We start from the raw sequence: 14716 nt of genomic DNA, 5'->3' as shown, positions 1-14716 counted from the left end.
GGAAATTTTGTTTTTGTTTATTTATTAATATTCAATTTTTGAATTGCTTTGAAGAATTTATTTTCCTATGAAAATCAGTAAAGTTTTTGATTTGAATAGAAAAATGAATGCTTCAAGAACAAGAATTCTGATTTTGAATTAATTTTGGTGTATTTGAATAGAAAAAATTCTTTTTCAAAAATAGAATGGATGAAAAAACCATCAATAACAGGCGATTATTAAAAACCAGAAACTTTCGCATTTCCTCAAAAATGAAAAAAAAAAGTTTCTAACTTTAAATTTGAAAATGAGTAACTATGGCAAAATAGAAAAATTCAAAATCTCAATAAAAAAGGCGCAGAACAGTTAAAATGTGCAATAGTGTAAATTAGTGCTGATATGAATTTCTGAAATTGACAATTTACGCAAATCTCAATGTCTTTGCCTTGCGGAAATACTTTCTCAATTAGAGTCATTTCAATAAAAATTTTTTGTCACTATTTGTCAGATTATTTACAATAAAAGGAATAACTTGTAAATTTCTGCATTCAAAATCAATCGCTATGATAGCATTTTGATTTATCAATAATTAATATGCAGCACGAAAGCAGAACATTCAAAGATGTGATTCGCACTGGAATATCTGAAAAATTCGAGCATGAATAAATGCAAAATTATTGATTCAATGCTTCATTTGCTCTGACGCAAGCTTTATCAACGATAATATATCTTCTTTCACGCTTTCATCAAGGAATGATGAAACATGGAAATTACATTGTGAAGAAGAAGATGTTGAAGATGTGGCAGAAGAACATGCAAAATCTGACAAATCTGGAGATTTGATAATGCTTTCAAAAGGAGAATTCAACTGCATTTTTTCTAAAAATTTCGAAAGAGCAGATTCTGATTTTTAAAATAAAAAATAAAGTATAAAAATTTAATATCATCAAATGTTATACCATTATTTTCTAAAACAATAGAAAGTGTGTCAACAATAGAACCAACCAATTCAGCCTGCTCAGATGGGGCATAGTTAATTAAAAAGTTCTCCTCCAAACAAGAAAATGCATTTTCAATAACTTCTGCCTCGACAAAAGCGTTCTGCATTACTAAAAACAAAACCAAAAAATTTAACAAAACAAAACAAAAGAATGCAAACCGTGAAATTGCTTTGAATCAGATGGGTGAAATGATAATATTGTATAAATTGCATCAAATGCATCTCCTGCCAACAGACAATCGCTGGTAGCCGCAACAAGTACTTTATACAATGAACTTTCTGGCTTGATCAAAGGCTTCAATTATGAAAGACAAAAATCATTTCAATATCACAAAGAATTTATAATTTATACTTCATCCGACGTCTGTAAAATAAATGGAGAGCCTTTAGAAATGTTAAATAAACAAGAAAAACTAAAATAAAAAAACAAACATTTCAGTCGAACAGGCAACATCGTAATGGTTCTAAGCAATGCCGATGCAAGTCCTCTAAAGGAAATTCGAAATGTTGTATTACAGCACAAAAACATTCAATTATCTTAGAAAAACACACTCATGGTCAAGATTTTCCTCCAACAATTCTGCCAAATCATCAAAATTATCCAACTTTAAAATTTCGTTTGTAAAATCTTTTAAAGATGTTTTTTTATTTTCTTCCCCGCTTTCTTCTTCTTCTTCTTCCGAAAAATCGGTATCTTCTGATAACATTGATCTATACCTTTATGCGTGATGCCTGGAAAGAAACGGTTTGAAATTATCCTTCCACGCGATAACCCAAGGGATTTTGGGCTTCTTGCCTCATATCCTCCTGCTGCACCATTCATAACCTCTCTCATGTGCAATATTTCAACGGATTTGACCATTTGGATCCGTTTTATTCGCCCAGTATATGAATTGATAAAATTTTCAGTTGTAAACATATTAAAGCCGTGGATTACAATTAGCGGGAAAATTACAACCACTCGTACAGTTGCTAAGGCTGATGATAGTAGTGGGGATTTTGATAGAATCGAGTTTCGTCCAGATAAACCTTTGGATCCAAGTATGGCTTGTTTCTTTTCTATTTTTCGATTTGAAAGAAATAAACTTTATAAAACAACCAGAAACTGAATACCAGATTATTGTCAAATATAAAATTCGAAACTCTCTTTTTACAGACGAAGTTGAGTCGAGTTTTTCACCATTAAGTGCAGATAGAAATTCTCCTGAAGGAACAAATCGAGCCAATACACGTCCTTCTTCCCGATTACCGAATAAAGATTCTTTTACCACTTCTTTGAATGATGAATCTGATCCATCTTTAACAAATACACGTTTAGCAGAAGCTATTTCACGACTCCACAAAAAACCAAAATCAGAATTTCAACAACGATCATCTTCAACAAAAACGAAGCAGCTGCAAAACGAACCGAACATAACATCAAACCAAAAATCAGAGAAACGGCCTGGAGATCGTGGGCAGCAATCAGACATTAAACTTACTAAAGAACATGAACAAGAATGGAATACTTTTGTCGCGTCAATTAAAGATAAAGCACATGGCCGATCGAAAGCTTCTCACAAAGATCTATTGGAAACGCACACATCCATCAATCAACGGAACGATGGAGAAGCGGAGCAACTGGGAAGTGAGAAAATGCATGAAGAGTGGAATGGAACGAGAGATTTTGATCCGATGAACGCAAAATGGATGACTGAAGATGAATTAAGTGCTGAAGATTATGGAACCATTACACAGACGACCGGAAGAGGAAGGAAGAGGGAAAGAGTTTACGAGCTGAAATGGTCTTTTTTCACAACTGGATATTCACATCCTGTTTTGTTGAAGACATTCCCTGAGCACAAGTGTGTATTTTTTGTTGTAATTGATTGAGATTTTTTTTTGTTTGGATTATTATTATTATTATTATTCGGAAATATTCATTTTCTTTGATGATTCAACTTCTATCTCAAAAAAATCGCACGATTTTTGTTTCTGACAAATCTTTTTTACATTTTGGATGTGACATTTTAATGATGCAATATCTTTCTATCCTAAAAACAAACACAACAGGTCTGAGAAATGTTCCAGAATACAGACGATTCATCTGTGCTTTGACCGGCCGTTTGACATCGACAGTGCTCGAAAGAATATTTCAGTTTGTTTATTCAATCTTTTTTAATAATGCAAAATTTCAATTTATTTTTATTTTTTTCTTTTCCCACTTTCCCTTCTCCTCATCATCAACCCTTTCATTTCCCCTCCTCCTCCACTTCTTTCAATTCCACCTTCTCAGATCTACCCACCCCATCTCTTTGTCATCCGCCCTGACCCGTCCAACGCCTCCATCATCGATCTTGTGCCCCGCCAGCCGATGCTTCCGTCGACTGTCTATTTTGTCCGCATCAACAAATGGCTCTACGACTACTCGCGTTTCCGCCTCATCCACTCCATCGTCTTCTCCTTCAAGACAAACAACCACTTCATCAGCCCCAACGCTGTCATCATCACAAACCCTCCAACCATCTCGGAGAACACCAGCATTTACCCTTCATACTCTCCTTCATACTCTCCTTCTCCTTCTCCTTCTTCTTCTTCTCCTTCTCTTCCGCCCCGCTTCTTCCTCACCCGCCGCTCCACACTCGGACAGACAGGGTTCTTCCGCTTTGTGACACGAGATGCTTTGTGGGGCAGGATCGACAAGAGAGACACGCTGGACGAGGAAGAAGAGGAGCTCTGGCACGACTTCGTGGGCGGACAGCAGGCAGCGGCTGAGGAAGAGGCAGAAAGGGAGAGAGAGAAAGAAGAAGATACAGCAGGAAGAGAAGAAAGCAGAAACAGAAGCATCTCGTCTATATCGTCTCCACAAGGCACACGGCGCTTGTATGACACAGAAAGCGACAGAAGCCGAAGCAGCCAGCAGATTGTGTCTCATTTTGCAGCAAGAGCAGCCCTTTCATCGACGTTTGTGAGAGAAGGAGACTTCAGCAACCCTTTCAGCGAAGGCACCACATTCACACGATACTCAGAATACTCACCAAGCGGCGCTGACTCTTCTTCTTCTTCTTCTTCTTCTTTTCGTTCCTCCTTTCAAATTGGCGCGTCTGGCTTCTTCTCTCCACCTCCTTCTCCTCCTCTTTCTTCCACCGACCGCAACTTTCCTCTTTCCTCTCCTTCTCCTTCTCCCTCGCCTTCTTCAACCTTCCGCTCAGTCACTCACACATTTGGCAGCGCATCAATGGGTCACACACATCCCCTTCAGCTGTTTTATTCGCCTTGCAATGACACCACCATCAACCACCTCCTCCAAACACGCCATTTTGAGAAGCTGTTTCGTGTGAGGCAGCGGTTCCTGGTGCCATATTATGGTGTCATCTCCACCAGAAAGGGGATAACCATTGCAACTGCACAGCCTCCGCCCTTAACACTCCACACTTTATTGCATACTCAGCATGTGCTTGTTTCATATAGTGAGACTCTTCGCCTGGCATACGGCATCTGCACCGCGATGGACTTCCTCCACACAGCCTTTGAGCAGCCCATCCTCCACGGGGCATTGCAAGAGAGCTGTCTAATTGCATTAACACCCAAAACACACGCTCCGCTGTTGATGATGTGGGGTCTGGGCAGGCTGACGATGCACTTGAAGACGGTCAATGTGTTTGATGCCACACACAGCAGCGTCAGTGCGAAGGGAGGGACACTGCTGGGGAACCGGCTGGCATCGCCGATGAACACTAGAGGAGTTGGGAGAACAGGAGAAGGAGAACTAGGGAATGGAAGTGTGACATCACCGAATGCATTCACAAGAGGTGGGAGAAGTGGAAAAGGGGAGGATTACTTTGCAGCAGCGAATGCGGGCGAGCAGACGAGAAATGGATCGTCCCAGTTTCTTTCTTCTCCACGCACGCCACACGAACTGCGAACACCCAGCAGCTCAATGGGGAAGCCATTCACACAGAAGCTGGGGCTCAGTCTGCGCTATTACAATGGCAGCTCTTCTTCTTCTCCCTCTCCTATTATGTCTGCTTCAGATGGTGTTGATCCTGCGCTGTCGTCTTTCTTCCTCACAACATTCTGCTCGATGCGAGTGAATGAGAGGCTGATCACGAACTACTTCAACCAGACAAGAACAGGCAATGAAGGAGAAGCTGAAAGGAAGACAGCGGAGTCAAAGCTGTTTTCGATTGATGCACTGAAAATGAGGGGGATGAATGCGGCTTCATCATCATCATCTTCTTCTTCTTCAGGTGCTGATGAAAACCCTTCTTCTTCTATATATTCTTCTGCTTCTATCATTTCATTGTCATCATCATCATCATCGTCTTCTTCTTCTTCAAATAATGGAGCTGACTCTTCTCTTTATGATTCTCCTCTCCAATCCTCAACCACATCTCAGTCTGCTTCTTCCGATGCTTCTAACAATTCTCCTTCATCTCATTCACTCCTTCAGCCAATTCCACAACATTTAACTTCTTCTTCTGAGTCATATCAACCCTCTTCCACTTCAATCTATCCATCCACTTCATCCACTCCACTTCAGCCAGACACACAAACAGACCATTCACTCCAGTCTTCCCTCAGCTCATCTCCCAACACATTCACTGCATCTCACATTACATCGTCAGTCTCTTCCTCTTCTTCTCCCTCTGCATTTCACTCTCCCACTCGCTCTAATCGCCAGCCCCGCTCCTCCACAGCCCCTACTCTCTTTGTCCCTATGTCTTCGCCCACAAAAGACGACATCAACGCCTTCGGCCTCCTTCTGCACGAGATCGCGACTGGCAAAGTGATGACAGCTGGGCAGCTGTTTGAGGAGAACGCGAAGGCAGAAGCGATTGGTGGGGCTGGTGGGTCTGTTGATGAGATTCCGTGGCCATTCATCAAGTGGGTGATAAAAGCGTGCCTGGGAAAAGGGGGGATAAGACAAGTGCCTTCGTTTGGGCTGCTGAAGGAGCTGTTTCGGTTGGAGCTGATGGAGCTGTGGAGAGTAGAGGCGGAGAAGGAGATGGCGAGGAAGAGGAAGATGGAATCATCGAAGGAAGAGGAGGAGAGGAGGAAGAAGAGGGCAGACGAACTGAGGAGGAAGATGGAGCAGGCGGAGGCAATCCAGAAGGAACTGTATGAAAAAGAGAAGGAGAACGAGAAGGCGAAATTTGGGGTAAGCAGCAGACTTGTTGCGAAGTACGGAAATCTGTTTGGAGATTCCGAAGGAGAGAAGCAGAAGCAGCCACAAGGCTCTTCAGAAGCAGGAGCAGCGATAGCTTCAGTGAATGCGCTTTATCTTTCACGAGCAGAATCTCCAACGAAGACGAAGCACATTCCGAACTCATTGCAGTCTACACGGACACCTGGCTTCATCAAGGCCGACCCCACAAAAAGTGAGACGAACCAGGCTGTTCTGCCGTTTGTGCCGCCGCCGACGCAGCTGCAGCCATCGGCCACACTCTCGTCATTGCCTTCCTCTTCCACTGCTCAAACACCTGTTGCCCGCACACTGATGCTTGGATCAGAGAGAGAAGGATCGCAAGTTCCGAGTCTGCCTTTGTCGAAGCTGCAGAATGCGTCGGCGAGGCAGATGCTGCCGGAGGGGATGAGGCTGAGTGAGGGGCGTTTGGTGGAGGACAGCGGGAGAGAAGAGGTGGAAGTGACAACTGATCCTCTGTTTACATTCAAGTCGACACGGAGGCATGGGATGAAGGATACAGGGTTTGTGCAAGGGAGAGTAGCGAATCAGAATAATGAGACACAAAATGCTTCATCATCTTCATCTTCATCTTCTCCTTCTTCTAACAGCAATCTTCCCTCTTCTATCACTCAGTGGAACATTCCTGACCAGTTTCTGGTGGACACAGAGGCACCGGCTGATCTGGTGGAGATGTCTGTGGAGATGCCCTCTCTGAACGATGAGCTGCTTTTGGGAGAACTTGGCGGTGCATTCAATGATGGAAGGGAATATCTGGAGAATTTGGGAGAGAACCAGAGAATCAATGGACAGACAGCATCGATGCAACAAGGGAGCGATTCATCTGGCCCATTTGGAATACAGCACATTAAGATGAATCTGACATCATCATCCTCTTCTACAGCAGCCGATCAGACGCAAAGAGCTGCCCAACAGGAGCAAATATCTCCCTTTACTGCTCGCCATATCACAATGTCCCCGTTCCTCTCACGCGCCACAACCTCCTTCACTTCTCCCCGCACTGTCAGCGGCGAGCTTGTGATGGGCACAGCACCTCTGCTGGCGACACACACAGGCCTCAGCTCAAACCCAGCCCCGCTTCCTCGCCCGAACTCACCGCCTCTCATTCCATTGAGCGATGAGATGGCGCCAGGCTTTGTGGGGAACGAGGTGCGAGCGACGTCTTCTGCACTGGCGCTGCTTTTTGCAGCAAGAGACGAGGCGAAGCGGATGGAGAACATGAGGAACTTCCACGAGTTCTCTGCGCCTGGCCGCTCATCACCGCAGCAGCCGAAGAAGAAAGAAGGAGAAGGAGAGAACAGAATGCCGCCTTCTCCTTCTGAAGAAGCACAGAAGCATTCGCTGGACATCAACAGACGGCCGATGATAGAGATGCTGAAGGACCCGCTGTATGAGCACATTCTGAGGGAGACACAGAGAGAAGTAGATGGGTCTGTTCCAGGGGCATTGGGCGATGGAGTGCAAAGAGATGTGATTCAGACATCTGTCCGAATGGTTGCGGCAGATGAGGAGGAGAAAGAGGCATACACTCCATCAACCACACCGCTGATGGCAAGCTCGCCGCTGATGACGAGCCGATTGAAGACGATCAGAAGCAGAGAAGGAAGCAGCAGAGATGCGGCAATGCAGCAAAGAACATCAGAAGGGAGAGAAGAAGAGGAAGGGAAGGAGAAGAAGGAGAATGAAAAGGGAGTGAAGATTGACAAGGTGACACCGATGAAGCATGCGCACGAGATGCTACTGGAGTCGATGAATGTGCTGAACAAGGCATCGACGCCTGTTGTGGTGCCTCAGATGGGGACGAGGCATTTTGGTTTGTTTTCAGATGTATCTAAAGCGCAATTAGAGACACAGGACAGAAAAGAGAATGGAGCAGTAGAAGGAGAAGAAGGTTTAAAACAATCACAAGAACTGAGTGAAAATCGGGTGGATGCAAACGAAGCAGTGCAAAATAATGCAGAAGCTGCTGCCACAACAGGTGAAGAGGCAAGCGGCACTGGACCTGGTTCTGATTCTTCTCTGATGACACCAACGCTGATTGATGGAAGGCAGATTTCACATTCACAGAACGACGGAACAACTGTTGTGATGACACCACTCCAGAACCACCAGATGCCTTCGCTTTTATCAACACCTGGTTCTTCTTCCTCCTCCTCCTCCTCTTCTTCTTCCAGTGAATCCGACATTACGTTTACTTCGCAATTCCGCCTGCCTCCCATTCAGAAGTCGCAGTCGCGTGTTCTTCTGGAAAAGCTGCTGATGTCTGCGAGGAGAGCACAGCAGATGGAGCAGAAGGCGATACAGCCAGTGAGAGGGACGTCTGTGGTGAGCTGGGTGGAGGATGTGGAGTTCCACAATGCTTATTTAAGGTCGATTAAATCGGGGAGAATTATGTGAAGGTGGAGAGATGTTGGATGTGTTTTATGAAATGCTTTTCATTTTGGGTCTGTTTCTTCTTTTTTGTTTCTATTTTTGTTTTGTTTTTCTATGCAGCTTTTATTTGTTGTTTTCATGTTGTGTGTTTTTATGAATTACAATTCTTTAATTAACAAATTTTGAGTGGAAAATTCAGATTTTAAATAAAAATTAAAATATAATAGAGGCACTAAGCAATTTTTTTTATCATTTTTCTCAAAAAAAGAATTTTGAAATATTTTCCGTTTTTGAGTCTTTCTTTTTTTTAAGTGAAACAAAAATCATAAAGAAACCAAAAACAAAAACAAAAATAAATTTTAAATAATCCTAAAACTAAAAATGAGAATGATGAAACATTCATAACTTTTGTAATAAAACATCTATTATTTTTTGAGAAATTGATCTTAACGCTCTTGATATCAGAATGAGAAGAGTGTTATCTTTGAGACAAAGATTTCCTTCAATGATTTCTTCAATAAACTTCATTCTCAAATCAATATGGTTGAAAATATTCGAAGACTGCCTCACAAAATTGTCTATCAATGCAAAATGAATTGTCCAACAAATATTGATACGAATAAATAATGAGAAAAATATTGATAAAGTTAAAAGAAAAGAAAGAAAAAAGGAAAACATAATAAAAAAATTCAAAAATTCAAACACAAAACTCTCAAAAATGTATTTCACACCTTTAGATATTCCAGTGAGTGCCGCTATCGCATTCACCAGAGCCACCGGCTGGAAGCCGATCAGCGACTCGACAACAAGAATCTCCTTCTTCTGCTTCATCTCCTCATTTGCGCTCCTCTTCTCCCCCGCGGTTCCAATGTGCCCTTCAGCAGCAGCTGCAGCTGGGGTTAGCTGCGAACAGGAGACAAACAGCTCTTCAATAGAATGAGCATCGCTGCTGATTGAGTGCGAGAAGATGGCAGCGAGTGGCTGGGTGAACATGCGAAAGGCTGCAGACACAAACAGCCGGCAGTTCGACGTGATCACCTCAGACAGATGCGCATTCGCATTCAGCATCTGCCTCGGCGGTTGAGAGCGAGAAGAAGAAGTGTCCAGGCGATCGGATAGGAACAGGTGCGAATTGCTGGACATGAATGAGAAGACAGACTCGGCAGATGAGTCGGAAGTGGAGGAGAGAGGAAGAGCGGCTGACCAGACGCTTCGGCGGGATGAGAAGGAAGAAGAGGAAGAAGAGGAAGAAAAGGAAGAAGAAGAAGAAGAAGATGATGATGATGAATAAGGATAACCTCCAAGCAATCGTGTTGCAGGATCAGTTAGAAGAGATGCGTATTCCGAAGAAGTGTTTTCTGTTGAAAGGAAAAGAGAAAGCGAGTTTTGTGCAGACGAAGGCGCTTGCTGCTTCAGCGCTGCTTTCAGTCTGCCCACAACAGCCAGCTCTTCTCTAATGACCTCGCAATTCTCATCTCTGGCAACGCTGCCTGCACCAAGCAGCATCTCAACTCTTCCGCTGCTTCCAGGAACAACTCCATATTCATTCTCTACTGCCCCCATCCTCTGCTGCTGTTGCTGCTGATACTGCCTCATCCTCCTTCTCTCCCCTCCTCCTCCTCCTCCTCCTCCTCCTCCTCTCCTCTGCATAATGCACAGCCATTCTGCCTCTCTCAGCGCCAGCGCGCCTGCCAGCAGAAACAAGTGCCCTTCCACAGACGAGCGGTGCACGCTGATCCACTTCGCTGCCGAAGACATCGAAAACAAAGCAGCGTCAATCACTTCGCCAGACGCCGAGTTGAACTGCGGGAGAGTCAGAGAAAGACGCAGCTGAAGCAGCGTGGAGGTGCAGGTGAGGAGCGGAGGATATGCAAATGGGCACACCACATACATTGTAGAAGAGGAAGCAGACGATGACGCAGCAGTTGTTAGACTTCCATCGTCTGTGAATGCGAGGGAGTCGTCATACACATCTCCATCGTCGTATCTGCCGCTTCCTTCATTTAAGCCTCCATCAAATTGCTGTTGTTGTTGTTGGCTGTTCTGCTGCTGCCCTTGTCTTGCCCAGCCTCCCAAGCCAAACAGCCACCATTTTCCTCTGCTTTGTTGCTGAGCAGGCGATGCAGATGAGTCCAATGAAGATGTGGTTGTAGTGGATGTGATAGAAGAAGGTGTGACAGAAGAAGGAGGAGGAAAAGACGAAAGTTCTTCATTGACCGCAGTGGAGTTGTCTTCTGCTGATTGTTGAAGCAATTCTTGTTCTGCTTTAAGAGCTTGTCCGTGTTCATAGCTGTTATTTTGATCCATTTCTGTGTTTGTTTCATTTCCTGCTTTGATATCCTGTTTTTTGTTGGGTCCTTTGAACAGCATCGAAGTGGCTGTGATGGGAGATAAGAGAATTCGGCTGAAAAGTCCTCTTTTCTGTTGCTGTTGTTGGGGCTGAGACTGTTTTTGTGATGATGACGATGCTGACGATTGTGATGAAGTTGACGTTGGAGAAGAAGAAAGAGGAGGAGGAAGAGATGATGATGATGGCGAAATGTTTGAAGAAGAAGAAATAGAGTGAGATGCACTTTGACCCATATCAACTGATGAAAGCACATTCTGTTCATTTGCCTTATCTTCTTCTGCATCAACAGCAAAACTTCTATTTTCTTCTTCTCTTCCCTTCTGCCCTGTTTCCATATGCTCTTCCATGTTCTCATCTCCACTCCCAAACGGACTCGGCTGTGGTGGCATTTCTTCATTTGGCAGTGAAATCTCGTCTTCTGTCTGGAATGGCTCTCCAAAGGGAGATGGATGAGGCACATCTTCACCAAAGTCGTTGAATGAAGGGAAAGCAAGCGAATCGTCAGGAAGCTCGAAGATGGGCATTTGCTCGTGTTCTGAGGGGAGAGATGGGTTGTTGGTTGGGTGTGGATATTGATCGGTTGAAGAAGAAGGAGAAGATGAATAATAACTGGGAGGATTAAGTTCGCTGCTAATTGAGCTATATGAAGGAGGAGGAGGAGAAACAGAAGAAATGGAAGATGAAGAAGTTTGTTTTTCTTCTATTTGAAGTGGTTGCGGTGGAATATGCTGAGACTGCTGCATTTGTTGGAGCATCTCTTGTTTCTGTCTCAAATTTCGTGCATTTTCAGCTTCGTTCTGTGAATACGAAAGAGAAGAATTCAACTTATTATTCACTGAAATTTCCTTCTCCCCAGCCATTTCTTTCTCACTTTGCGTGTTTTCATTATGCGCCTTGCCAAAAATATCATTCCGAACGCCAATTCTTTCCTTCCTCTTTCTCTTCTGCATCAGCTCAGACGAAGTCAAACGTCTTCTGTAGACGTCTTGTCTCAAGCTGGGCAGGACGCTTGAGAGAAGCTGCTCTTGGACTTCGCGAAGGAGCGAGGAAAGGAAGTGGCCGTAGGAGTGCTGGAGAGAGGAGGAGAGGAGAAGCTTGGAGCAGCGGGCGAAGAAGGAGGAAGAATAAGAAGAGGAAGAAGAGGAAGAAGAGGAAGAAGAGGAAGAAGAGGAAGAGGAAGAAGAAGAAGAAGAGAATGAGGGAGAAGAAGATGATGATATTTGTGAAAGACGAAAAGAAGGTGAATCATCTATTGAATGATTAGAATATGCATCATCATTTCTGTTCTCTTGTTGAACACGCATTCTTTTCTGTGCCTCGCCAAACAAACCCGCTTTCCTCTCTTCTTCTCCTCCTTCTCCTTCTCCTTCTTCCCTTTCATTCTTTCCTTCTCTTCCTTCTCTTCTCCTCTCTTCTCCCTCTCTCTCTTCCCTTTCTCCTTCTCTTTCTCCTTCTCCTCTCCCAGCCATCGCCACACTCGCAGACAGCGCCTCCATTTCGCTGCGGATGACATCCACCGCCTCAGAAAGTGCTTCGATTGAGCGATTTTGCTGGAAAAGCGGGCGGAGAAAGAGGAAGACGTCAGAAAGAAGCGAAGAAAGATGCGACTGGAGAGAAGAGAAGACGGGGGAGGTTAGCACAAACAGAGAAATGAGTCGCTCAACTTCAGAAAAGGGGAGAGAGGAGAGGTCGATGGTGAGGTAGGAAGGAGGAGGGTGTTTGGAGGGGAAGGAGCGGGATGAAGAGGAAGAGGAAGAAGATGATGATGACAGAGAAGAATATGAAGAAGAAGAAGAAGAGGAGGAAGAGGAAGAATAATAATCATCTTGATCAGAAGTTGTGTTTCTCTCTGTGTCTGTGTCTGTGTCTGTGTCTGTCTCTTTGTCTGTTCTGATTGAAGATTTTGATGTGTTTGAGGCTGCGGGTGCAGAAAGTCGGCTTTTCATTGCTTTTCCTCTGAATAACGGGAAGTAACCGCTGGTTGTGGTGTTTTGTGCTGCCTGTTTAGGAATTGTATTGGAATAAGATTGAGATGAAAAAGAGGAAGAAGAAGAAAATGATAATGATGAAGAAGAATTTTGCGTATTAATTTCTCCATCTGTTGCCTCACCAGAAAGCATATTCTTTGATGGGTCAGCAGCGATAGGGACCATCACGCCAAAAAGAGAGAAGAAAAGAGAGATTTCATCCTGCATGACCTGAGACACGTACAGAAACAGCTCTTGAAACTGAAGAGGGATGATAGAGAGATAAATGGATGGATGGATGGATGGATGGATATATGGATAGATGATTGGCCAGTTGGTTAATAGGTGTGGGTGTGGAGTGGAGTGAAGAAGAAAAGAAAAGAAAAAAGAAGGAGGAGGAAGGAAGGAAGGAATGAAAAGAAGTATTCAGTGTAAATATTAAATTTGTCAAAATAAAGAAAGGAATAAAGATAGGGAGGAAAAATATGAATAATAAAAAATATTATGTTCAAATGCAACAAAAGAACGAAGATAAAAAGAAAAAAGAAAAAAAAAACACATAAAAGAGAGAGAGAAAGAGAGAGAAAGAGACATTAAGGAATTCACACAGTATTTGAGAGAGAAGCCGACGTAGCTGAATGAAGGCGATGTTGAATGCAGCGTCTGACAGCTGTTGCCCGCGAGTAAAAAAAAGACTGGATGCATTCGAGAAGAAGAGAAGCATGGCTGAACCGATTTTATTATGATATACAATTATTATTATTATCATTATTATTCAGGCCAAAGGAGTTCACATTCAGAAATATATAAAAATTAGCCGATTTTGCGTTTAAATTGTAAATAAGTCATAAAATTTCAATATATTTTCATAAGAAATAGTAAAAAGAAAGGCGCACCTGGGAATGGAGCATCTGTCCTCCAACGAGTCTATCAAATCAGCAACGTCGCTTCCCATCATCATGTACCGCACATACAAAATCAGCGACTCTGCCCCGTTATCTCCATAGCGTGTCTGTTTGTTTATTCAAGTTATTAATATACAATTTTTTTTTTTCATTTATGAAGTTGAAGATGTTTTTATAAAAGACCAGTAATAATATTAATTTAAAGAGCAAATATCCTTATGACAGAAATTGTAGAGCTTTTAAAATTCAAACCTTCAATTCGTTCGCCGTTTTGTTTCCTTGTGTGCGGAAAGTTAAAAGAAGATGATCGCGAATAAGAGTTAAAGTACGGGTTTGCAACGACTGAAGCGACTGAAGTTGTTGAGCAGCACTTTTATAATGAATCTACATCAGTATGAAAATTAAGTGTATTTAAAAAAAGTTGGTTCAGCGTTTAAAATGAACAGTTTCATACATGTTCTTGCATAAATCTGATGGCCTCATCGATTCGACATTGTGTTTCAAAAAACGACGGAGAGCGAATTGTAAACGACGTATTTGCAACAATGCGTCTTAAGTTATCATACTCCTCAAAGTAATTAAGTTCGTACTTCAATTTTTCTTCACTACGAATTAAGTCATCCTTAAATGTTCAATAATTTAAAAAGGGTTCGAGATTTTAAAATGCATACAATATCACAAAGCTTTTGCTTGGTTTCATCAATTATTGGCTGTGACTGCTTTAATGTGGAAAGAGATGTTTGCTCCATTTTTTCAAGTGTCAAGTCAACTTTTTTCAGCAGTCCTTTCAGTTGTTTGCTTTCATCTTCTTGATGCAATAAAGTTTTTTTGACTTTCCTAAAGTTGTTGTTGTTAATATGTTAATACTTTTTCTATTCACCGAAAAAAACGCAAAACTGAAAATGAACTACAGCAGCTTTCTCACGCTCTGAAGCACTGAAATCCATTGAATAAATG

General features: G+C 42.9%; 3 protein-coding genes across 3 annotated transcripts; 1 reads left to right on the top strand and 2 right to left on the bottom strand.

Moving 5' to 3' along the window:
- Position 1: 1 nt before the first annotated feature.
- On the bottom strand, positions 2 to 1686 carry MONOS_12198 (uncharacterized protein; the record flags this gene model as incomplete). The annotated part of the gene is made up of 6 exons (XM_067864798.1): positions 2 to 882; positions 939 to 1088; positions 1139 to 1274; positions 1332 to 1363; positions 1412 to 1467; positions 1532 to 1686. The coding sequence occupies 6 exons, from the start codon at positions 1684 to 1686 to the stop codon at positions 662 to 664; spliced, it is 750 nt and encodes a 249-aa protein (XP_067722055.1). The 3' UTR covers positions 2 to 661.
- Positions 1687 to 1700: 14 nt separating this feature from the next.
- MONOS_12199 (uncharacterized protein) lies at positions 1701 to 8822 on the top strand (the record flags this gene model as incomplete). The annotated part of the gene is made up of 5 exons (XM_067864799.1): positions 1701 to 1724; positions 1906 to 2020; positions 2136 to 2823; positions 3032 to 3116; positions 3255 to 8822. 5 exons carry the CDS (start codon positions 1701 to 1703, stop codon positions 8559 to 8561), a joined length of 6219 nt encoding a protein of 2072 aa, XP_067722054.1. The 3' UTR covers positions 8562 to 8822.
- Positions 8762 to 14706, bottom strand: MONOS_12200 (Conserved oligomeric Golgi complex subunit 3 (COG3); the record flags this gene model as incomplete). Its single annotated transcript, XM_067864802.1, has 8 exons — positions 8762 to 9115; positions 9269 to 13115; positions 13463 to 13580; positions 13751 to 13866; positions 14012 to 14143; positions 14214 to 14381; positions 14431 to 14596; positions 14657 to 14706. The coding sequence occupies 8 exons, from the start codon at positions 14704 to 14706 to the stop codon at positions 8937 to 8939; spliced, it is 4776 nt and encodes a 1591-aa protein (XP_067722053.1). The 3' UTR covers positions 8762 to 8936.
- Positions 14707 to 14716: the final 10 nt, after the last annotated feature.

This window comes from Monocercomonoides exilis, assembly GCF_001643675.1.
Source record: "Monocercomonoides exilis strain PA203 chromosome Unknown scaffold43-869231, whole genome shotgun sequence".
Taxonomy (NCBI): Eukaryota; Preaxostyla; order Oxymonadida; family Polymastigidae; genus Monocercomonoides; species Monocercomonoides exilis.
Note: the sequence above shows the minus strand (reverse complement) of the source record. Positions and strands in the feature narration are given on the sequence as shown.